This window comes from Erithacus rubecula, assembly GCF_903797595.1.
Source record: "Erithacus rubecula genome assembly, chromosome: 9".
Classification (NCBI taxonomy): domain Eukaryota; kingdom Metazoa; phylum Chordata; class Aves; order Passeriformes; family Muscicapidae; genus Erithacus; species Erithacus rubecula.
The window spans coordinates 27,977,705-28,002,574 of NC_136660.1; the positions used below are offsets into that span (position 1 = coordinate 27,977,705).

At 34.1% G+C, this 24,870-nt stretch overlaps 1 protein-coding gene across 4 annotated transcripts in view; it reads left to right on the plus strand.

The window, feature by feature from the left end:
* The window catches only part of ATRNL1 (attractin like 1), a 431,800-nt gene that overhangs the window by 197,931 nt on the left and 208,999 nt on the right, over positions 1 to 24,870 (plus strand). For all 4 annotated transcript variants that reach the window (XM_079312937.1, XM_079312939.1, XM_079312938.1 and 1 more), the window contains exon 25: positions 18,389 to 18,450. In XM_079312937.1, coding sequence (XP_079169063.1) covers positions 18,389 to 18,450 — 62 coding nt within the window. The remainder of the gene's footprint in view (positions 1 to 18,388; positions 18,451 to 24,870) is intronic.

A 24,870-nucleotide genomic window follows, 5' to 3' on the forward strand; every position in this document is an offset into this window, starting at 1 on the left:
CAGCTGCTATAAGGGCTGATATTTGATTAAGGTCCAATGAACTAATAAATAGAAATAACTGTGTCCATCAGGATATACCAAACCAGTGTTAAACTGTTTCATCATGCCTTGAAAATCTTTGCTTCACTGGGCTTTTACTGTGCTCTGAGAAAATAAGGATGTTGTTGAAGGAGATTCAGAATTGCACACTAGAACTTGAAAGAGAAACAAAAGCTCTCTGAGGTTAAAGCCAAGAGGTTTCAAGAGGAGAAACAGAGTGGAGACTCCATCAGGTCATATGCTGAGGTTGCTCTCATCCTGAAAAAACTAATGGAAGAAAAGGAAAGACATGGAAATATGTAGAAAAAATATTATGGCAGTTGATAAGAAGTATTATCATTTTATTGATTGCAGTTTTTATAATTGAAATGTCTTAGAATTCAAATTAATTTCAACTGTTAAACTTATATATTGGTGAAATTCAGTTTTGGGATTAGTAAAAGTGCAGCTGTGAGGAAAATGCATAATAAGCAAAAGAATGCTGTGTTTCTACCAAATGTGACTTTCAAACAGAACATCTTTTTTCTTATGTCCTTGTCTGTTTTGGTTTTCATGTATGTTGACAGTTTTGCTGCCTAACAATGTAAACTGTTGCTCTGTTAGATCCTTTTTTTGCAAAGATAGCTGGTATGAAATGCATATGAAATACCTTGTGAAGAGCCTTGAACTGACCCATAATTTGTTGAGATCAAAATCTGAGAAAATATTATTTTTATATGACTGATTGTAGTATATTAAAATATATATATTAGGATTTCAAATCCTAATTAGTGTTCCAATTTTATTTTTGTTTCAGTTTCCGAGGTGCCAAGTGTAAGACATTTGTGCCATTGGGCTCTACCTTGCAAAATAGTCAGAGTGATCTATTGGGATTTCATGGTCATTGAGGAAATTTTCAAAGCAAAGCTCAAGCACTTAAAATTCTATGTTCTAATTCCAGATTTCTGTAATAGTGTACTCCCATATTTATGTACACATTTATTTCCTCAGTGAAGCATCCAATATTCAGAAACAGGAAGAACAAAGGAATTTTCTGTCTTCATCAGTCATCTTGCCTTCCTAAACAAAAGCCTCTTTAATCTTCTGGGCAGCAGTTGTAGATGTTTAGTGTAAAAAATATCCTTTTTGATTATTTTGTTTCCTTTTGAATAATCCCTTGTCTGTACAAACAGAATATTTGTAATAGCTCTGGTTTGAGCATCAATTTGTAGTTACACAATGTTGTGTGTAGTTACATGTCTACTTTTTCCAATCTGAAGTTTCATGCTAAAATCTTCTCAAGGAAAAAAGTAGACTTTCTATTATTTTCCTGCTGTCAAAGCCTTTTTCTCTTCCCACCCCATCAAACTTCCAGCCATTTTCTTTAGAGTTCCTCTTTCACACAAGCAAAGGGCATCATACATGAACATTATTTTAGTAAAATTCCATTGATAAGAATAATTGTGAATTCCTCTCTCTCCTGAATCAAAGCTGTAGATAGTCAAGAAAAGGAAATTATTTCCTCTTTCCCAGCTCTTTTCCCTGTCAGGAGTCCAGGCTGCCTCTCAGCAGCTGCTGTTCTGGGTGGTGTCCATCAGTGCAGCTCTGCAGGCTGGTGCCAGCGACAGCATCCACAGCATCTGCTGCTTTGGCTTTTGCTGGAGCAGCATTGCAATGCTGGGTTTTTTCTGTTTCTTCCCCTTAACTTTTAAAGGGATTTTTGAATCATATTCTTTAAATTTGAACAGAAATGCTTTCACTTGGGAAATGTGTAATGCAAACCTTTTAAAAGCATTATTCTATGTTTTTGTAGAAAATCTGGCTTCAGCATTAGAGATTTGTTTAGGGTAATTTCTTCCTGTCTCTTATGTATTTTGCTTTCAAATCTGTATCATTAACTTAGTATTCATGTCTCAATGAAAACAAGTTCTTCCTGTGGTTGGGGGCTCTGATGAGTAGCCTGAATATTGCATATTGATTGCTCACAGATCACTTTATATGTGAACTCCTTATTTTTGCTTTGTGATGCTACAGAAGGTATATTATCTTTTATAAAGGGCTGAGTGCAGTTAATAGAAAAAAATGGTATATGGAATTATTGTTCCTTTTATTCTCTCAAGAAAAAAGATAGGTGATGTTTGTTCAGTTACGAAAAACTAAACTGTATGGATTTATGAAGCTTTTAGGACATTTTGAGGCATTTTCCAAAAATGCATATCTACTGACCTTGTATGAGATGTGTTTGCCAGAAAAATTCAATTCATATGACACTAAAAGTTATAGATTTTAAACTATTTTTCCTCGTCACACAACTGTAAAAATTGGCTGCAAAGCAGCATCAGTTTTTCTGCAATAAGAATTTACTAATCTTTCTTTCACCAGAACCAGATTTCATGTAGTTATAAAACAGATTTAACTGTAAGCCTGAGCTACTTTTTCACAAGGACTGTATCAGTATTCAAATAAACTTGTTCACCAATATTAAATCTATTTTATTTAATACCTTCCCATTGCCTATTCTATTGTACAAGAAATAAAACATGTCAGGAAATTGGTGGTAGGCATAGGAAGAAAATAAATTGAGAAGAGATAAACTGGTGGCAGATAGAGATATCTCAATCTGAATGTGGCCTGGTGGGTACATTTCCTGATGCCATTTACTTTTCATTTATAAGTAAGTATATATATATACATATATATAAGGAGCCTATATGTATGTTCCTTTATGTAATTATTTCCATACATTTCCATAATCATTTCCCTGTACAAGTCAGAATTACTTCAATGTCAGAGCAGTAGATTGTTAACAGTTCTATCTATCCAAAGGTTAAATTAATCATTTGGGCTGTTCCTCTGGAACACTTTGTTAGTGAAATCATCATTTGTGGAAAAGCAATATAGGGTTTAAATGGATTCATCTGGATGATGGGACAGCAAGTTTTTTGTTGACACAAAACCAGGAGGAGTCTCAGCTCTGCCAAGGGGCTGTGCTGCCATCCAGGAGGAGCTGGAGGGGCTGGAGAAATGGGTTGACAGGAATCTCATGGAGTTATGCAAAGAAAAGTGCAAAGTTCTGCAAGCAGGGAGAAAAAGCCATGAGACAGCAAGGTGCTCTGGGCAGGAGAAAGGTGACCTGGGCTGAGTTAGGCAGGGTGCTGCCAGCAGGACAAGGGAGGTGGCCCCAGAGGCAGAACTTATAATGTAGCTTGACTGTTTTCATGGCAGCTTTAAATTTTTTAGTGAATATTGCATCATAAAATTCTAAGTTGCCAGATTAATTCTTTTAATTGATCTTTATAGGTTTAGTGTAAGTACAGCCATGCAATTAACAAATGGCAGTTTCTGATAGGCTTATCCTGATTTTTAGCATTCTTTTATTTGTGAAAATGTGTTAAGTACAGCTTCTCATAGCTTAGTTTTTACTGTTCACCTGCCTTGAAATAAAGACTAGTACAACATAGCAGAAGTAGGGAAAAAACGAGGTGACATTTCAGTGTATGTTTGCATGTTCTTTACAGTGTCCTTTCATTGTGCTTTCCCTCAGTACTGAAGATCTCAAAAGCAAAAAAAAAAAAAAAAAAAAAAAATCAGGGAACTCTGTAAGTTCTCTAAGTGATAATCACATGATTAAAAAAAATCTAAATTTCAAACATAAGTATCCTTCACTTCTGAAGAGCAGCAGTTGTAGCTGTATCTTTGACAAGAATAAGCCCACATCAGTATGTCCTGGTGTATAAATTGTGGAGAGCATTTCTAGCTCAGTTATTTGCAAAGGGAGAATTATTTTGAATTCTAGAAAATTATGATGTAGAGTTAATTGGCATGAATAACAGGTTTAATTTTATTTGCATTTGCTTGTATAGTTCTTGATATTGTTTAGCTCTGCCTTTGGGGAAAAAAAAACAAACCAAACCCACCCTCTCTGCTCCCCCCCCAAAAAAAAACTACTGTAGCTTAAATATTAGTAACTTAAGAAACTTAAATACTTTATATTCTTATGCAATAGTCTACTAATCAACATTTATATATCACAGCTAAAATTAAATTAAATTAGATTGAAACTAAATTACAAGGTCCTGAGTAAATTGGATTTGGTAATTTACTACTGAGTCAATCTGCAACTGATGTCATAATTTAGATTTGCCTCTTATGTGAGAATGATGCCAAGAATTATTCTTCCCTTTGCAGTTTCAATTTGTGAGCGTGAAGAATAATGATCATGCTTGAAGTACAAAACCAGTAACTGGCCAGATGTTAATGATGAATTTGTAAAGATGCCATTGCAGGTCTGTCAGCTCATCTGCTCTTGAACTTGGGAGACAAAGCTGGGTCTCAGTGACTCAGGAATGCTCAAAGTAACAGGTGTCTTATGGTTTGGGTGTGTAAAACAGGATTCAAGATGGAGGAGAAATATTGCAGATGTTATATTTAGCTGTATTTATAATCACTGGTGTTTTTTTATGCATTAAACAATGCCTTTAAAGCTTTAAGGAATTTTTAGTTTTTGACCACTGACATGTTTATCATTTATCACCCTGAATTCTGACAGCTGGCTTACTTTCAGAATGTGTGGGAAATAATTTTTATAGCAGGTATTTGAGAATGAGATCCATATCAACGTTTTTTTTCCATTTTAGCTACCTTTCAAAATGTATATTTCATTTTTTGAGTCCTAGAAAGTGATAGTTTGACATGATTTCCTACTCTCAGATATAAATCAAGAGACTGTTTTATTACATAATAATGTGGCTTGCATAAATGCACTCCATTTATGAAACCTCTTACATATTTAGGGAAATTTCATAATATGCCATATTACTGTGAGTTGTTCTTCCCAGCTGGAACAACGGCCTTGGGCATGAAGCCACACAGTTGGGCAAAATAATGGCATCATTTTATAGCTTGATAATGGCACCATTAGCACAAGGTATTATCATATCACCTTTTTATGGGTACTTATACTTTAAACCAAGCTCTGTTATATGACATAAGTGCAACATTGGAACAGACTTCAAAAAATAAAGGTGCAATTTTTCTTTCAACAAGTTAAATATTGTAACATTTATGTAGCTATTATCTTTATTCTTTATAAAACAGTGAGCTTCTCCTTTGGATGTCTAATAGAAAAATATATATAAACCCAGCAATTTTGCATCTGAAATAGGTGCTCAGGTGTAAGGTGTTTCTTGACCCATCAAGTGAGACTTTTACTCCCAAACAGATGGATGAGAGCTCTGCTCTTGGCCAAATTGATGCAGTTTCTCATTCTTCCAGTCTGATGGAGCTGCTGGTGCTTTGGAGATTACACAAGGTGCAGGTTCAAAAAGTTAAACTTGAGTGTTCCAGATCTCAATTTTTAACTCTAATCTCAGTTTGTAATTGTTGATTTGCTTACAGACTGCAGCCTTGTCTTTGAACTCAGGCTTTGCTCCTCAAAGCACAACTCCAATTGCAATTAAAATGTGCAAGACCTACTCTCTCAGACAATCAGCTTTTTATGACAGCTCAATCCAGAGCAGTAAAGATTTCTGGAAGATTTTCTGTTCTTTAGTAGATCATTTTTGCCTATGGATGAGCTACAAGTACTTTGATGTAATAATATTCAGTAGGACAAAAAATTGAAACTGGGATTATCAGTTATCACTATGGAAAACACATTAGGTGTTGAGTATTTTAAGGAGTGTATTGTGCAATTTTATTACAATTTCTTCAAATATTCTTCTTATCTGTTCAAAGTCTGTATACCAAATAATAGATGAATTGTTGCTTAAATACTTGATCTTTAAATTTGTCAGGCAGTTTGAGTTTTAAGTAGGGAAAACATTTATGCTGAATTATGTTGAAAGAATTATGGAAAATTATTAAGATTTTCTCTTGATTTGAGAGCATCAATTGCCTTTCACTTCAAGTGGAATTCTTACATTTCATACCCAACATCTTGAAGAGGTGTTCAGGTAAAATATTGGTGTAATGACTTCACCCAGAAAACAGATCAAAACCTATCAACTTTCAAATAAAAAAGTTGATCTGAAATTGCACTTTGATTCCTATCAGACTTTTTATTTATAGCACAACAAATATTTGGTGACCTTGAAAATTCACTAAAATCTATAGATAGAATTTTAATAGATAAGATGTAAAGGAAAATAAGGAAAATTTCTTCATTTCATAGGAAAAAGTTATCAGGAATATTTATGGTAGAGACTTGGATGAATGTTGAGATGTTTTCATCCTTGGCATTAAGATTTTTCATTACAATAAAGAAAAAAGTTACTAAATAGTCAAAAAATAAAAAAAAATTAAGAACATAAATACTATAGAAGATAGCAGTTTGTATTTTATATACTTTTCAGTGAAAAGGTATACAAAGATTGCTTGGTAATTTCAGAACAATTAAAATCTTTCAGTTGGTTAATTTTGGAAGGATATTAAGCAGATTTGAAAAATTCATTTCGGTTTTCTTAAGACCAAGATTGGAATTGTATCAATTAAGAATGAATTTTTTTTTTTTTTGTGAAAGATCATTTAAAAACTGTAATAAGTAATGGTTGAGGCTGGAAGTAACCTCTGGAAGATTAAATGAATGGTATTGTACAAAGATGGAGTCATTGAGTAGATAACACTTCCCAGTGCAATTCTTCAGGCCCATAATGAAAAGGCAGAGAAGTGCTCTTCACAAACTATAAACATTAGAATGGTGCTCCTGTAATAGCCTGTTGCAGTAAATCTATAAATTATATTACATCCAAGTATTTGGTATCATTACCAGAATCAGGGCACTTCTCTCAGGAATTTTTGGTGTAGCAAACTTTGAGTGTCTGTCAGTTTCTGTCAAAATATCAGTTGGTGCATTTTTTTCTTTTCTTGTGATATAAACAGACATTTTAAAGATGTATTTTATGTTTTAAAATTAAGAAAAAGCATAATACTTTCTGGTACAATACATTGAACTAGATAGAATTATTTCAAGTAAGCACTTTTGGATGTCTCTGCACTTGCCAGCCTTGGAACTGCAGAGGAAATTAAATCTTTCAGAAATCCTTTTTCTGTCTTTTCTTCTGTTACTGACACAGAGGCCTAATAACCCATACTAGCCACCATGAGAAGGGAAATAATCATGCTTATTTGTGAAATCACAGAATGGTTGGAGTTGGAAAGGACCATCTGGAGATTGTCTGACCCCTCCAAGCAGGGTCAGCCAGAGCAAGTTGTCCAGGGCTTTGTTGAGTCAGGTTTTGAATATCCCCAAGGACTGAGAATCAATACCCAACCTGTCTGAGCAGCCTGCTCCAGTCTTCGATCCTCCTTGCAGGAAAAAAAATATGTCTTATGTTTGAATGGAATTTAATGTCTTTGAATTAGAATGGGTTTAGGTTGAAGTTGAAAAAGACAATTGGTACATAAACCTCTTTTAACTTACAGTTTAGTTTTTTTTTAAATATTAGTGAGAATGATTTGTATTGAAAGAGTTTTGCAGTATAGAACATCTCATTTGTGGAAATCACTTCTAACCCTTGAATATGCTTGCATGGTTCTGTTGTACTGTTTCCCACCAGGCTAAGTCAAGATTTCAGTAAACAACATAAATCAGCATTAAGCCCTCTACAGATGCATAAAATAATTGCAAAAACCCCTTACTTGCAGCTAGAAACCAATTAAGCGTTCGTTCTCAGAAATAATAAATATACAAATCTCTAGTTTTTCATATGTATGTTCTTGTCTCAGTGAAAACCATGAGTGTGTTATCATTTGGAAGAAGGGGTGTTGGAATGATCTGGGGAATTTCTGTAATCATTGAGGAGAAAAAAACAACCCTTCTTTTTGAATGCAGTCAGTGCATTTAGTTGAACTCATCTTTCTTTTTGTATTTTTGTCCCAGTAAATGTACTGAAAATCTTTCCTGGAATACTCTGAGGATATTTCTTGCAAATGACTGTTGGCAAGATAGATACCTTTAAAACCTTTATGAGAGAAGTTCACCCTGCTGGGAGTAAAGAGTATGATTTTAATTTCTTAACTTCACTTTTTCAACACCTTCCTGCACTTGGAGCCATATAGTCTGAATTGTCTCTTAAGGTATTTGTTCCTCTGTGCCCTGCTCATAGCTCTCTTAAAAAACCTGGTCAGACTTACAGAGTGAAATAATTAAAGTTTGTTAAATGTGATGATTTTGTGGGAAAGGTTTTGGAGAAAGTAGTATATTTTTAGTTTCTAAAACTTTACAGAAAAAAATATTTCAGGGTTAAACCAAATTTTCACTTGATTTTTTTGTTTTATTTTGTTTTTAAGAAAAACCTTTTCCCATTTTTCAAATTTCAGGAAAGTAATTTTTCCTTTGAAGGCTCTTCAAAATTCTTGCATGGTTTTTTGGGCCAGCTCAGCCAATTTTTGAGAAGTGGTAGCTATGGGAAAAAATAGTGACCTCAAATTTCCTAGATCTCTGCAGAACCCCATATATTTTTCTGAAAATTTGTTTGAAATTATTGTGATTAATTGATGCTTTTATAGATAATTTCTTCTGTTTCCTTTGGTGATGTCTGATAACACATGCACTTTTTTATGTGTCTTTCCCTCAGCTGGTATATTTTGGGATTATGTCTCTTGTTCTCCTCATAAAAATCTTGGTTTTAAAATCAATCTTTGAGCCCACAGCTGTCCCATGCAGAGCTATGTTCTGTAGTTTTGAATTTTTAGGAAACAAAGTTTTGTCAGATCATTTACTCAAATTTGCCAGATTGTACTTGGAAAATGTTTTAGTTAAAAGAAGAAATAATTTTTCTGAGGCACAGAGGAAGGCTGGAAAAATCTTGATCTTTCCTAGACTTACTCTTCTAAATAAGTTTCTTACTTATTGCCTTACTCCCCTGCCATATAAATTCAGGTCAGCAAATGAGGCATTTCAGAATTCTAAAGTAAACGTCTGTGTAACAGAAACTGAGTTTATCTTTCTGAATGTGGATTTTTTGCACGTAGGATCTTTGCCCTGACTCATATACTTGTTGTGTCAGAAGATGATATTCTCTATTTTGAGATCAAATTCATCTATGCAGACACCCTCTCTCTTCCCACTCAAATGAAAAAATCTCGATAGCTGAACAATCACCCCCAAAAGCAGATCTTAACATTTCTGCCTTAGTTGGTAAGAAGTATTCAACATGAGGAAGGAAAAGTCACAACCCATGTCTTGACAGAGTGCAGGCCAGCATCATAATTTTGTAGAGCTCTTGTAAAGTATTTTCGTTTTTCTCTCTGAAGGCATGAAGTGCTCTAGCTGCGAAAGTGTTTATTTTCTTTGGATTTTGATTTTGTTAAAGCTGTTCAACAGACAAGTGGTTATTGTGGATTTGCACAAGCCTGATTAAACAATTAGAGCTTCTGGAAAATATACTGGGAAATCCACTTTTTAAAAAGTGAGAATAAAAAGTACACTCAGTGCTGTCAACTTTAAATATTTGTTTTCTTTTCAACAATAGCATCTTTATGAATTGAAATAAATCTGACTGAAGTTCCCTTCTGCTTGTCCAGGAGCTCATTCTGAGCTTTGCAAGTAGCCTCCAGATCTCAGTTCTAGGTGATACATTCATACATTACATTCTGATTTCTACATTTCACTTATAAAACTTTTGGTACAAATGCTGTAGTTTCATGGGAATGACTGTTGCCACTTCCTATCAGTGTAGTCCAGCACATCATTGCCAAAAAGGCAGCATGGTCTCCTTTGTTGGAAAACAGTTTCAGCTGAGTTTCTTTGATTTTACATCATTCTGAGTCTTCCTGAAACCCAGTTACTCATCCACCTTTCCCAGCCTAGTTCCTGCTAGCTGTTAAAAAGTTTCTGCCATTTCCATAACACATTTCTCTGCACTTTTGTACAAATACTGTTCTGACAGTGACAGCACATCCTCGGTGATATGTCAGTGATCCATCACCCTGACTAGAGAATGTACGAGGAGGGTGAGGGCAGTCTAAAAATGACAGCTGTATCTGCTTTTTTTTTTTTCCAAATTTCTTACTGCTTGCACTGAAGTAACAGTTTCAAGTGATCAATAAAAGTTAAATGAAAAAGAGCAAAATTAACATAACAAAATTTAATCACAATTTATTCTGTTAATCTTCACAATTTAATTTTTGTTTATTTTGTAAAAGTCTCAGTTCTCCCTTTCTGCATTTGATAGCCTCTTCAAGGAAAAACATAGAACTCATTTTGTTGCTTATATGTTATATACTCTCTTTCTTGGTATGTGGTGTTTTTTTAGGTTACTCAACCACTTCCCTTTTATTTGAAGGAATTCATATTTTCACATTAGTGTGGTCTCTTGTTCTTTCAGCAGAAAATCTGTTAGAATATTCTTGCCCCTTGTATAAATAAATCAACATCATCACTTACATCCAAACCCCCACACCTCTCCTTAAGTGGAATAAACATTTACTACAGAGAGCGTAATCTGAGATTTTTCCTCATACCTTTTTATGTTGGCTCTTGTAAATTACATTGGTTATTACATGTCATCTTCTTTCTCATGCATGTAACAACCACTCCCTTACCCCTCTTTGCATACTTTGATTTTCTTTTCTATGAGATGTGGATCCTCAGTAAAAGATTGAAATAATAATAAAGCTGAAGAACATTTTCTCTGTAGAGTTTAATGAGATTTTGGTGTCTTCAATTGTCATCATTTCTCAATGATGATCAAAAGGATTCACTTGGGTACACACAGTCTTGAAAATGCCTACCTGACTTCTCTTTTGGCTAGTCTTTCATAAGAGGCTGGACTAAGCATTTTATTTTCTTGTTTTAGCATTCTGCTCTGAAATCCTGATTTCTCTGAAGCCAAAAGGAAGTCAGTAGGTATTTACAACTGATAGTAATGCAGTCAGAACTCAACTGTGGAGAAAAAAGTGAGACTTTGAAAAATTTTATGTGTATTTTATCATACTGCTGTTCATAGGATTGGCAAAATTCAAGTCTTTGTGCTGTGGTAGCTGCTGGAATGCAGATTCCTTCCTTTTTTCAGAAGCAATTGTGTTAAATACACTCAGAATGACTTCTACTCTAATTGTAGCAGTGCTGTGTACATCAAGGAATTAAAGCCTGTCTTTCATGGACGTATCCAAAGGTGAGGAGGAGAACAAGAAAATGCATCAATGAATTTCTCTGCTGACTGAGAATTCTGCCTTTTGCTTGTTTTAGACGTTAGAGAGGGGAATCACCGAGCACCACGCAAAAGATCAGAAAGTGTAATTTCTCCAAAGTGGTATTATACACATAAATCTTCTGAAAGACAGATACCTCTGGGATATGGTAGGCCATGGACTCCTGTGTAATCCATTACCCATGCCGATATAAACCTTTGATTTGTGGGTTTAAACCTGAGGCTGAGTAACCTCATAAATATGCTAATCCACAGTAATCAAGAAAAGTGCCACTGCAAATACAAAATTTTTATTCCACAGCTCCAACAGCTTTATAGCATGCTCCACATTTATAACAATAAACTTTGGGAAATTACTCTTCATGTTTAAGAAAATGCTTTGCCCTTTTCTTGTCATCTCACAATGGGTTTTGCATACATTATTTTGAATGGCATGATCTTTATGCAAAATTCAGGGCATGTTTTGCCTTCTCTAACCAAGTATTTGATTTCTAAAATGAACAAAACACTGCATAAATTTTAAAAATTCAGCTTTTTGTAGCCTTATAAAAATTTTATTATCATTTTTATTAGGCTGGAGACCAGCCAGCTGGTTAACTGGTAGATTGTCTAGCAAAACCAGGGCTACTGTAGTAGTAAAAACCAAAAAACTTAGAGAAATTTGAAAAAAATCTTATAATTTTAGCAGCACATTTTCCATCTCTGTTATATATGTTTCCACACATACACATAGGCATGAGTGTTAAATGCCATGGCCATCATACTAAGTTCTTCAGTCATTCAAATAGTTAAGTGTAAATTTATTAACTTATTAGGAAAGGTGAAGATCATCTTGTATGCAGGATGTTTTTCTGTTTATAAACTTCAGAATACAAGGAGAAGTGGAATCTGGACCCTGAACAGTAGAAAAAATTCATTGTGTTGGCAATGGTGTTCTGAAACAAATTTTCTGGACAGGCCATGGAAAGTTCACTCTTGGAGTTTTACAAAAGTTCCTTTGACAAGACACTGCTGGCTGACAGTAGCCTGGCTTTGAGTGGGAAGTTGAACAACCTCAGTTTGTGATGTTCCTCCCCATCCCCATTTCTGTGACTCTGATAATAAGAGCACATTCCATAACAGGTGCAGCTTTCCTAATGGGCAACTCCTTAATTTATCAAGTCATAATAAGATGTCAGAAGAAGGCATACCAAGAAAGCTGAAACCTTGGGTTGAAAGGAAAATTCAATTCTAGCAAGTGATAAAAATGGCTTTTCCTTAATGTAGCTTGACAAACAAAACCATATTGTCATGCAATGCTTCTCTTTGTAGTAGAATTTAATCATTCAACTCTGCCTGACAAATTCTCTCACTTCATTCCCTTCACTTCTGTTTCTAATTTTTCTTCCTGTCCATTTAATCTAGGCAGGCTTTTAAAAACCAGATTTTTGAAAGATGTTGTCTAGAAATCTGCTGCTTCACACAGTTTTTAGGAGAACTCAATTCTGCAAAGATTTATGTCTAAAATAAGTTTGCAGTACTATAGGTCTTTGTGCCAATTACATTTAATCTGTTTTTTAAATTTAATTTTTGAAATGTGTCATTTGTCTCTTGTCTATGTCTTAATTTTCTTTCATTCTTTCATTGACGTTAATATTCAATATTTCAATTTTTTAATAATGTCCATATGAATCACTAGGAAAATGCTTTGTAGAATGAATAAAACTGTAAGTTAAATAACAGTTCCCTCCCCCAGTTTCTCTCTTTCACTTCCTGGAGTTTATTAATGTTGCATTTTTTCTGTGTGGTATATGTTTGTGTGTATGTGTACACAAGCACAGAATTAAATAAAGAAGTGAAATATACATATTGAATTTAATAGATAAAGTACCTATTAGATAGGAAAAAAGTTCAGCTGTTATAATCTTATTTAGGAGTGTCTTTCATCTGACTTGAATATGAAACTAGATTGTTTTTCAGCCTCTTATGATTCTGAATAGTGGAAATAATGACCTGTAATTATTACATTTTTTGAGAAATTAAGGGGTGAGTATTTTGATAATGTAATGTGTGCTAGCATGAGAGGCAGGGCTGCAGCATGCAGAGATAATCTGTGAAAGCTGTTTATCAAATCTTGATGTGAAGTCTGAATTTCTTTATTATCTTCAATTTTCTTTTTATGTTATCAGTATGAAAGTTTTGTTATCACTAAATCTTATCACCTGGGAGGACTGTTTGTCAACATCAAACTGAATTCTTTACAGGCATTAACAGAGCAGAAGGAAGTAGGATTCTGCTAGCAGCCACTTAGCTTCGTATTGCTTCTCAGATCTTCTGATCCCAAAAACAAACATTTCTTTTGCCTATTTTATCATTACACTGTTTTACAGAAATACCCAGAGAGTACTTACAAACCATGGGAGAAATTTATCTTACCTATCATTATTTGTATTCTAAGTTTGACATTAGGTCTATAGTCTAAACTAATCACAGAATCCCAGTGTTGTTAGTGGAGAGAAATGGCAGCTCCATAGGGTAATTCCTTTCAATTTATGAGAGTTCCACATCTATTTTAGAGTTACTCACCTATGAAGTGCCTTCCTATCTCTGCTGATTATTATAAGCTAGCTGACTAATTTAGACTAGGTTCACACATGGGACAAGATCAGATATAATCCATGGCAAAATTCAGGTCCATTTCAAAGTTTCTTTTTCAAGTTCTAGGAAAGCAAATATATGGAATAAATGTGTGACACTTTTAGCCTCTGAGAGGTTAATGTTTATCTTATTTAAACAGATGTAATTTATGTTCTTACCATGTTCTCTTGGAGCTTCTATTTTCCAAAGGAAAGCAAAATATATTTTGTGCTTTGCCTGTTAAATATTTCTCTTGGGAAACTAGTAATTTCCTACCATTCATCTCTCACTTTTGCAGACCTCTCTTCATAGTTGAAGATCAATGTGAAAGAAGAGTCAGAACCATTTTTACTCTCTCTAAAGACATCCCAATATATAATTTTATTTATTATTTATTTATATTTAAACAAACAAACAAAAAAAATAGAGTATCTTCCCTTTGTAACTAGTGATTTTTCAATAGGCATGTAATCACTGTGTTTGAAGATATCCATAGGTACCATTCCCTACCCCAAAAATTATTATGTATTCATAGTAATGTCTTTAAAACAGTTTATACTTGGGTATTTACAGTCATGTTTCTGCAGAGTAGATATCTAAACTTCACTTTATATGAAATATAAATGTGAGAATTTATGTGTTTAAAGTTTTTAGCATCCCATTCCATATTATCACAGTGTTTGATCTGTTGCATTTTCCTTATAAAAAAGTTATACACAAAAATGTAGCCATCTACAAAAATATTTTCTTCAGCTGACTTTCATATTTTTTGTCTGAAGTTGCCTCTGTCTGAAAGTGTCCTTCAAGAAAGATGATGGACACCAAAATATGTCAGCCTTTATGTTCAGTCAGTATCCATTTTTCTGATTCAGTACATACCTAGCACCAGTGTGGGAGTTTTATCCAAGAACAAATTAAATTATGGTTTTGATGATACTGAAGGAAGTAATAATTCTGCAGGGTTAAGTCTGCATAATCAACGCAGTCCAGGCAGTTTAGTTTGGGTTATGTCTGACCTTATTGCATTATGTTTCCAGGTTTAATAATTAGACCTTCTATCCGAGTTTTGCCATATATTTATTTTAGTTTCTCTTATTTGTTCATTTTTAATTTGTTAACAGTGGAAGATGGAAAAATTATATTAACAGAAGTATTTGTTCATGGTTTGAGAGCCTGAGCAGATAGGAGTTTGCTTTAGTGGGTAATGTCATGAAATGGAGCACAGATTATAATTGCTTTTTGTGTACATTATTTGAATATATGAAACATTTTCATGGATTAGGTTCCTGTTTTCTGCAAATGTGCAATTCTGATTTAGTTCCTAATTTTCTTTTTCCTTTTGCACGATTGGTGTAGTTAGAATTGTGGAGATGGCTTCTTGACACTATTTTTAAACAAAAACTCCTAGTTCTGAGGGCAGACTTGCTATTTCCATATGAAAGTTGTCCCTGAGTTAGACTTTCAAGATTGTCTCATTTTTGTCATGGAACAGATCTTGACCTATTGTTCTGTAGGACTCTATTACTGCTGCATGTGATAGACAAGGTAAAGATGAACTGGAGCAATGGGAAAAAATGGATCAATTCCTGCAGACATTAACTTCTGAAGGCTGGAAAAATCTGTGTTCAGAAGTTGTTCCTCTTTCAACAGACCTATTCCATCCATCATTATTCAGTGTGAAGTGTATTCCCTACATCATGTGCATAACCAAAAGTGAAAAGTGAACAAGTACCATGTTAAAATGTTGATTGCAGTGCATCCTAGTGTCTGTGCTCTCTGGCATATTCTGCTGCTTATCTGACTCTTGAATCCTTAATTGCAATAAAGGATTTGCCTGCAGTCACAAAGCCTCATCTTCCAATTTGGCCACATATTGTTTAAAACATTTGTCTGCTTGCTTTTTTAAAACCATCTTTTTCAAAACCTTTACTGTGGCAGAGAAAAAAGGTAGACATGTCTTTGGTTTGTGGCAAGAATCCCCACAGTTCATTTATCACTCATCAGCCTTTTCTTCTTAAGATATTGAGCTGGAATATTTATATTCTGCATTTAATCCTTAGTATATTGATGTTACTTTGATCTGATGGATTTCTATTGCAGTTGACAAGAACAACAATAACAGTAATGATAATAATAGCAATAGCTCATAGAGGTTATCCTTTAAAAAAATTGTGTTCCAGCACTTGGTTCTGTTCCATAGGAAATGTTGGAAAGGATATTTATCTTTTTCCTTATTTGTAAGAGAAGCCAGAGATAATATTTGTGGGATCCACAAGCTTTTTAGATGTTTTGAGGAAACTGAAAACTACTAAGGTATGATACAAATTAACAAAGGAGATATTGTCTCCAATGTCTTTAAGTCCAAAGTAAAACCTTGGGTTGAAAAACTTTTCTTTTCTTGAGCCTTATCTATATAGGCATAAGCAAAAAGACAATTACATTCATATCTATGTGAAACCCCAATGGAAATAAATCTTTTTAATTGTATTATGATTCTTTGTATCAGTCCTAGGTTCATGACATTTACTGCCTTCTTTGTGATCTACTTATAATTAAAATATGTATTCTTTTTGTTATATTCTGTGTTGGAATTAGTCAAAGATTCATGAAACTGTTCAGAAAACACTGTAGTTCATCTTTTAAACATGAACTCTATGTAATAATTAGAAGATGTTTGATTAAAATTGGAAATTACTTTTGGAATGCAACTTTCTGTCTTTCTGGTTTAAAGTGTGAGTTCTTTCAGGAAAATCCCATACAACCAACCAATCAAGTCTCACAGAGAGATGTTCTTCCTTAATTTCCAAACATGGACACAAGCAGTAGAACTTTGCACTTATCTTGAGTAGATTATTAGATTAATAGAGGTTGGAAAATATGGAATAATTCCTTTTCTGTCCATTTTTGGGTAAAAACTTTGTATCACTGAGCTTTGGACTATGCAGAAAATTTAATTATTCATAATGATATAAAATCATTGACATATTTTACATCTGCTGACTTCATTTTTGTTGTTGGAAAGGAGAAATAGAAGCACTATGGTTTCTTAAAAATTGATTTAAAAAGGTGAAACTTTGCTGGTATGATTGAGATCAGATTGTGGGGTTTGATTGCACACTGGAGTTGTTTCTAGACTCACAGAGGCTCTTAAAGAATTCTGACAGATTGAATGAAAATAATTATAGTAATGCAAAATCCAAATGCTCCTTCAACAAAGAGCATTTCAATAGGTCACAGAAGGTGAACTCTATCAAAACTGGCATGACTTTTTGTCCTTGTGCTATTTCATCACCTGAAGTATGGTACTTGTAAAAATCATTCTGGGAACACCAGGAGTGATTTTGAGTACTAAATAGTACTTCAAGTAAATCCAGACAGCATTTAAAATATAAAAAATGAATTTGGAAAACTTTCCTTTTTGTTCAAGTTATACTTAAACAATTGTTTATGCTTGGGTTGCACTTTATATTCAGCCAGAGAAGTCTTCTGGTCTTTTCTCAGATGTAATTTTAGGCAATTGTTCTATGTTTAGCTGTGTTTGGCTGGCACAAGGCATGGTATAGCTTTGGCCTAAAAGAAAAAAAAAAAGAAAGGGAAAAAAAAACAAATTCTTGAGTATCAGGAATTATCATGAATTATCATTTCAGAAGTTCACAAGTAAGGTATGAAAGGGACTCAGAGTAATTTGGTGTAATTAATAGTAAAGATCAGATCTTAATGCACAAAGATTTCTAAACCCAACAATTGTTTGAAAGGAGAATAAATACAGTTAGATAAACACTTTGTACAGTTCAAAGTAGAAGATTCCCTGTATCTTTAGTTTGATAATTATATTCTAAAAAACAGCAAGACAGGGACTTATGGATATTTGTAGATATAACATAAATATTAAGTAGTGTTTTTAACATTAGCAAAAAATACTTACAAAAATAATTATAGTCAGTATTGCATGCAAGTGTGAAAGTCTCTATGTGTATGCTGACTTAGAGATAATTCTTAAATACTCACAAAAATTACAGCAAGGAGCTGAACTAATGTATATTCTGGTGAGGCTATAAAAATGTAGCCCAAAAGAATATTTATTACTTTGTCTTTAAAGTAATTTGCTTTGAAACAGTTTTATTATGCACCAGATGTATCTTTTTAAAAAATTAAATTAACATATACATTAATTTTAATATTATACAATTAAACTATTTTTAATGCATTAATTTTAAGCACTATATGTTATTTGTCTTCTCTAAAACCTTGTTTCAGTGTTGTTATTAAAATGGAAGATGGTGTTGGTCAAAACAGTTGACTATAAACAAGACAATTTATAACAATATGATTTCTTAATATTTTTCATATTGTTTTTATTGTTCATATTAAAGGGATATTTCTATTAGCTTCAGTAAAGGTATTATATTCCATTGTTTGTATTTTGATACCAGCAAGGATATGGAAATCAGTTGCTCATCTCACTTTATCATAAATGCAGGTGTGTGCAGACTAGACTGAAATGGCACTTGAAAGTAATCATCCATGGAGCCATAAAGCCCTCATCTAAAAAGAGCTGTTGAGTCTGAAAATGTTGTAATTTACTTCTATTTTATTTGCAGATTGCCTTCTCACAGCACAATACTATCATGGATCTGGTGCAGTTCTTTGTCACCTTCTTCAGGTAAATTGTTTTTTTTTTATCTTCTGCCTGAAATTTTGATGCCTCTACCATCAAACCAGTATCTTAATCAGCTTCTGAATCTGTGAAACTTCTGAAACTTCAGACTGTGTTCTGTAATTTGCACAAGTGTAGGGTCCTGGCCAATTAAAGGCAGCTGCTGGAATCTTGCATTATATAATTGTGTATTTCATATTCAGCGGTACAGTCATCAAACCTCCTAAAGATTAGCTGGGTTTGTACCATATATTAGAGTGATTAAAAAAAGCCAGCTAAACTCAACTAATTCATGTGTGTGATTTTTGTATAAACACTTTTATGGAATTATTTAAATGATGGCTCAGTTCAATAGCTTGTTATTTTTAATAAAGCACAGCATGTCAGTACTAATGCTTTCATGTGTTAGAGATTAATTGTGAAAGGCAGTAGCTGATGCCTGAGATTTGGTTCTGGCAGCAATGCAGAGATGAGCTTCAACTGCAAATGAACAACTTTTCTAGAACGTGAACAAAACTCCACTGAAAGACTTCTGAAAACTTCAGCTATCTTATAAAATGTCACAAACTTGAATATACATGGGTTAGTTACAGTGCTTTGAAATCTTGCTGTGAGGGTATTTCCCAATAACCATGAAGTGTACACAGAATATGAACAGTGGCAGACAGGTGTGTTCATCAGACTTTCTGTGTTTCTAGAATGGCCATGATTTTATTTCACAAGTTCACAGTAGGGCTTCTCTGTTGGCTTTAATCACTGTGCTCTGAGGAGCTGTACCTAAAGAATCAGACTCTTAAATACTGTGAATGGTCCAAATTCTGTTTATTGCTGTTACCAAAAAGGGCACAGAAATGAACAGAGCCTGAAGTTTTCTGTACCCAGGGCATGGACTGATGAAGAGTTTAGTAGGTGAATTAGTAGGAGGAATTTGTTGGTGCTCTGTGCAGCCTTAGAAAAGGTGAACTACAGGCTCTGTGGTGGTGCAGCCACCTCTGTGGGTTCATGGCATTGTCCCTCCTGGTGCCATGGTCTGGCCCATGCAGTTTGTTCTGGATAAATGCACAGCTAGGATGCCAAAAGTTTGTAGCCTAAAAGAATAATTTTAATAAGGGTTTGTTTGTTTGTTTCTTGTTTTGTGTGGATTTAGGTTGGTTTGTTTGTTTACTGAACAGGAATGAGGTGTATTGTGATTGTGGCAAATCATGGTGATAATGGTAATAACCCTGGCCATATTTACTAATTTTATTGATAGAGAAAATAATTATGTTTAAAGACAATTTGAATGTGCTTGATAAGAAAATGGATTTCAACATGCTTTGATAAACATGCCTTTGCATTTCTCCCATCCAGTATTATACTTCTATTTCTGAGGATGTGGCAAAATGCAGTTCACCCTTCCTGGCCAAAGCAGCAAATAGACCCATTTGACAATAACAGCTATTCAACAACCAGGCAAAAGTGTAGTTTAAAACTGTTCCTTTATAGGTTTTGTGTTCCAGACTGACAGATGAAATAGACATTTTACTGCTTGAATCAGAAACATCAAATTAGGCATTTTTAGAACTGTCCTGATGTATCAAGATGAACTCTTGTAAAAGTATTGTTCTGTAAGGACTTTATTTGAAATTATACATAATAAAGCAAAAAATCTATGATTAGGTCTGCAATTAATGCTTGATCTACCAGGATGCTGATACTGTATATTCTAGAACAAAAAAGTTCTAGGATAAGATAAAAATACATATAAGTTATATTGAAAAAAAAAAAAAAAAGCAGAATATTATTGAAACTGTAGTGCTTCAGACCAGATATGCCTTATTAAAAACCCCTACCCTATTTAATTTCATTCTTTTTCTGCTGGAAGGTTTTGATGCAGCTACTGGTTCAGTGACCTTTTCTCTAAGAATAAAAATGCAGTGTAAGAGTAGTAACAGATTCCAAACTGTCTTACGGAGAGTGTGGCATCTGTGCTGCTGTGCTCAGTGCCTTGGAGAATTTTTAGCCATCACACAAATTGAGCATTTTGTGCCTGTTTTCCTTTCCACCTTCTTTGAAGAAATACAGATCTCATTGGAAAATTTTACAGGCAGCAAATATGAATGATATGATGAGGAAATGCAGTATGCACAGTTAAAGAAAGTATACATTTCTGTATTACCTTGACCACTAAAACCCAAAATATCCTAAAGTCTGGCTTTTCTTGTTTAGTTTCAAACTCTAATTGATAAAGAAACTGTCAGTGTTTTCAAGTCTTATGTGAATATATGGATTTAGCTAAATGGTGCCAGGACATTTTAGACATTTCATGAAGGTATATGAAAACTCTATTTACTTCTTTAGATCACACTAACATCCATGAAAATCGATTGTTAATAATTGATAGTTTTATTATCTATTATATGAGTAAATCCTAAGTGGAGAGCTAAGAAACACCTGATTTCTGTACCTGCTTTTAAATAAAATTATAAACATTATAACAGAATTTATAACAGTACTCAAGCAATTCCCAGATAATTATTCGTATTAAGAATCTGAAGCATAAGTTCTGGTAAGAAATGTGGTTAAATCTCATAATCAAAAACCAGGCAAGCATGAAATTGGTGCAGATGACAAAGGTTAGCTGTTAATATACTCGTGATAGGAAATGATAAGCAGGTGCTATTGCCAGAACCATGTTTTTAAAGCCTTTTTCAAATGCATGGTGCCAACTACTAACTCAGCAGGCATGTTCTCTGAACTCCCAGAACTACTATTTCCTTGCCTCTGGTACTTTGGGTGAGCTGACCGATTTAATAGAATATTTTAGTTACTTTTGTAACATATCTCCATACTGTCATAAATTACAGAATCTCCAGGTTTTAATTAAGTAGACCATTGTTAACAATATGGACTCTGAAAGTTGGAAAATCCTTCTTTTGTGCGTGCTTTAAGAAATTCCATGAAAAATTATAGTCATTTAGGATCAGGGGTACATTCTTTCTGTTACATCTTTCTGTGAGCACTATAAGTAAGAAAAAACAATATTCAAAATATACCCAGTGCTTATTGCAGAAGGAGAGGATGGGTATTTTGGTAAAGATGAGCATGAGCTGCAACAGGAATTGCAGCAGATGCTGAAGAACCAGATTATTAACTCCATAGAGAGTAGAATCTCTGAGCAGTCCCTTTAGTTGTGTTCCCTGCAGTGGGAGGGGTTGGCTGCATTTCAGCAGATTGAGTCTGAGCTCCTGAGAGCTGCAGTGCTTGAATCCACCACCCTGGGGGTGAGTTTGCAATGGCAGAACTCCTGCTCTTTACCAGCATCCTTTGGTCTGTATCCCTGCCTTCATCTTTTGTTTCTGTTAAAATGAAAGATGATAAATTAGTGCTGGATTTTGGCATGCTTATCTTTATGAGATCCTCCAATATTGATCTTTATGAGAAAGATAAAAATTGTGTTGGGATCAGATCACGTCCACCATGGCTGGGAGCTCAGGAAATCCAGAACTCTAATAAATCTGAATTAGAATATTTTATAGTAATATGAAAATCAAGTTATTGTAGCAAAATGGATTTTATTTTTGGGGCTAGAATAAAATTGATTTTTACTTAGTGATGCATTAAAAGTTTTCACCTCACTTAGAAGCACAAAGCTGTTGGAATTCCACTGGAAAAAGCACATCTGTACTGTGGTGGGCAATTTGACTTGGTGGGCTTCTTTTCTTTAAATATTTGTTTTCAATTGTTGAATGTAGCTTTGTGTCTTCTGCTCTCTGAATCACACAGAAACTTTGTCATCACTGTGCAGTTATTTTGTGTGTTCATATTTCTGGAGAAGGCAGTCACTTGTTATTGGCCTGCAGGCAGAGGAGATTCCCCATTACTGCTGGATCAGTTGCTCATCAAAACAAGGGATGAGTCACTTAATCCTTCAGTGAATAGAATGGTTTTCCATTATTTTCTTCCTGTTTTTCATCTTTCTGTTTGTCCTTGGTGTCATTTGGACATGTGTGTGATTGCAATATTGCTGACCATATTTTGATTTCAACAGACACTGTTCCTCAAAAAGACAAAATAGTTGCTCAGATATCTGAAGATGGCCAATATACCTGTTTGGTATAAAACAGGCTTTTTCCTTCCTTGAAGTCAGTGCATTTAAAGCTTGGAAGTCTCCCTTCCTTTATGTACCAAATGCAATGAGAGGTGTTCATTGTGCCTCCTGAACCTCTGGCATTTTCTCTTTTCAGGGGCATCTTTCTACAGCTGCATGGGATTTTGTATCCTAAGAAGCATCACAGATAATTCATACAGTTTTTATGTTTTGATTTCCTACATTTTGTATTGTATTTTCTTAAATCCTTTTAGTCAATTGTTTTCTTGGACTTCAACAGCTTCGGTGCTCACAGTAATTTTTCTTCTAGATTTCTTAATCCTGGTCACTTTTTTATGAAACTCCAGTCCACTGTACTTTAAACAAAAGAACTTGAACAGGTTTTCATCTGTGATAAATGGACTTGAAATTTTGCTTTTGCCATTTTAATTCCAAAGAGAAGGAATTCGGTCTCCTTATGACATGTACCACTTGCAAAGTTAACTTCAGGAGTTTGCTCCCAGATGTAAAGAATACAGTGAAGTGGAGTGAAAACTGATGAAGAAAAACAATAACAAAAAAAAATAGGGGAAGTAAAAAACATTAGTGTTTTCCTCCAGGCAGTAGTGTCATTGTCCATTACAGAGGGTGACAAGCAGCTCTGTGTCTGCAGGCACGGCCGGTGTGACGGGCTGGGCACTGAGTGACAGCCAAGAAATGAGCAATCTGCTCCTGGCAGGGCAGGAATATTCCAGGTCCCTGTGCTCAGTGTAATAAATCACAGGAAGAGAGAAAAGACAGGGCTAGACCACGTGCTGTGCTGTGAATTTCATACGTCTAAGAATATTCAATCTGATTATTCCTTTTTAGAAGAGATGTCTTAATTCAAAGGAATTCATCTTCTCTGTTGGAATATTAATGCAAATATTCCAGTAAAATTTCCTGGTACCAAATGAAGCCTTTTGTGTGGGATGTTTTGTGGTCTTTCTAGTTTGTCTCCTGGAATCCAAGGTACTGATGGTATGCTTTGCCAATAAGAAGAAAAACTGTAGAAATTCTGTTGTGGATTCCAAAAGCCACACTAAGAATTACACAGTAAAAAGTAGTTATATAACCTATTTAAGTTTTTTTAATCTGAATTGAATCTTCATATGAGGCCCAATCATGTTCTATATCATTGTTGGTTTTCTATGTTTTTTTTAATAATTTTTCTATAATTTTTGATGATATTTTAGGATATTTATTTATTATGATGAGTGTTTACTCATCACTTAGAAAAATTATATTTCTTTTCTAATGTGTTTTCAGTCTTTATTAGCTGAAATTTTAATACAAGGTTTAGGGGAATCAGGGGCTTTCTATTCTTTATCCAGTTCAATTACAGAATTTTTAGTATTCTTCTTGAACGATGCTTCTTTGGCCTAGAAATCTAAAAATCCTTGCTCTGTCCTCAGGAAAATTTAATTTTTACAGGACTTATAATAAGGAAAGTTATGACATTTTACACTACTGCTTTTAACGTATCTGCCTCTTTGAAAAAAGTAAAAAAAAATTTTTTTGTACATGTCAAATTTCTTCATTGTATTTCAGTCTGTCATGCTAAACAATACTGACATGGTATGGTGGCTTTCTAAACATATTTTTTGTTTCTGTGATGCATTATTAAAGAATAATGGCTGCACTAGAGAGAGCAGTGAAAACTAAGAATGAGCAAAAATATTGAAAAAATATTGTAAAACATATTCTTGGAATAATGGGCATCTTTTTGTTGTGAAGGCTGCTGAAATTTAGCATTGGCAACAATTGTTCTTCCTTAAATCACTAGCTGACAGTAATTAGAGTAAATGAGTCTTTCTTTGCCTCCCCCCCACCTTATATTTAAATTCTAAATTAGCATAAATCAGGAAGACCATTGCAAAGAAGCAAAAGTGAAAGCACAACTATTTTGTAATAGAAACAATGTATTCAATTTCTAATCATTCTGGAAAGCTACTGCATGAAATATTCTGTATTTCATAATTTGTCCAAAATTTCAGTGGACAGATATATAAAAATTTTATATGTTGGGGTTTTTTGGTTTTTTTACATGTAACATCACTTACTGAGAGAAATACAGAGTACCTCACCCATGAAGGGCAAACCCATAAAATTATATGAAATGTGAATGTCTTTTCCATGACTAAAAGAAACATAATCACACTTAATAGGTGCAATGTTCTATTTATTTTGTGGAGATTAATTTCATTTTACATGAGATTAAATCACTTTGATTGTAAATCTTTTTTATTTGTTGCCTCCAAGAGGTGAAAGGAAGAGCTATGGAGGGTTAAAGTTCACATCTAGAGTTTATTGTGTAA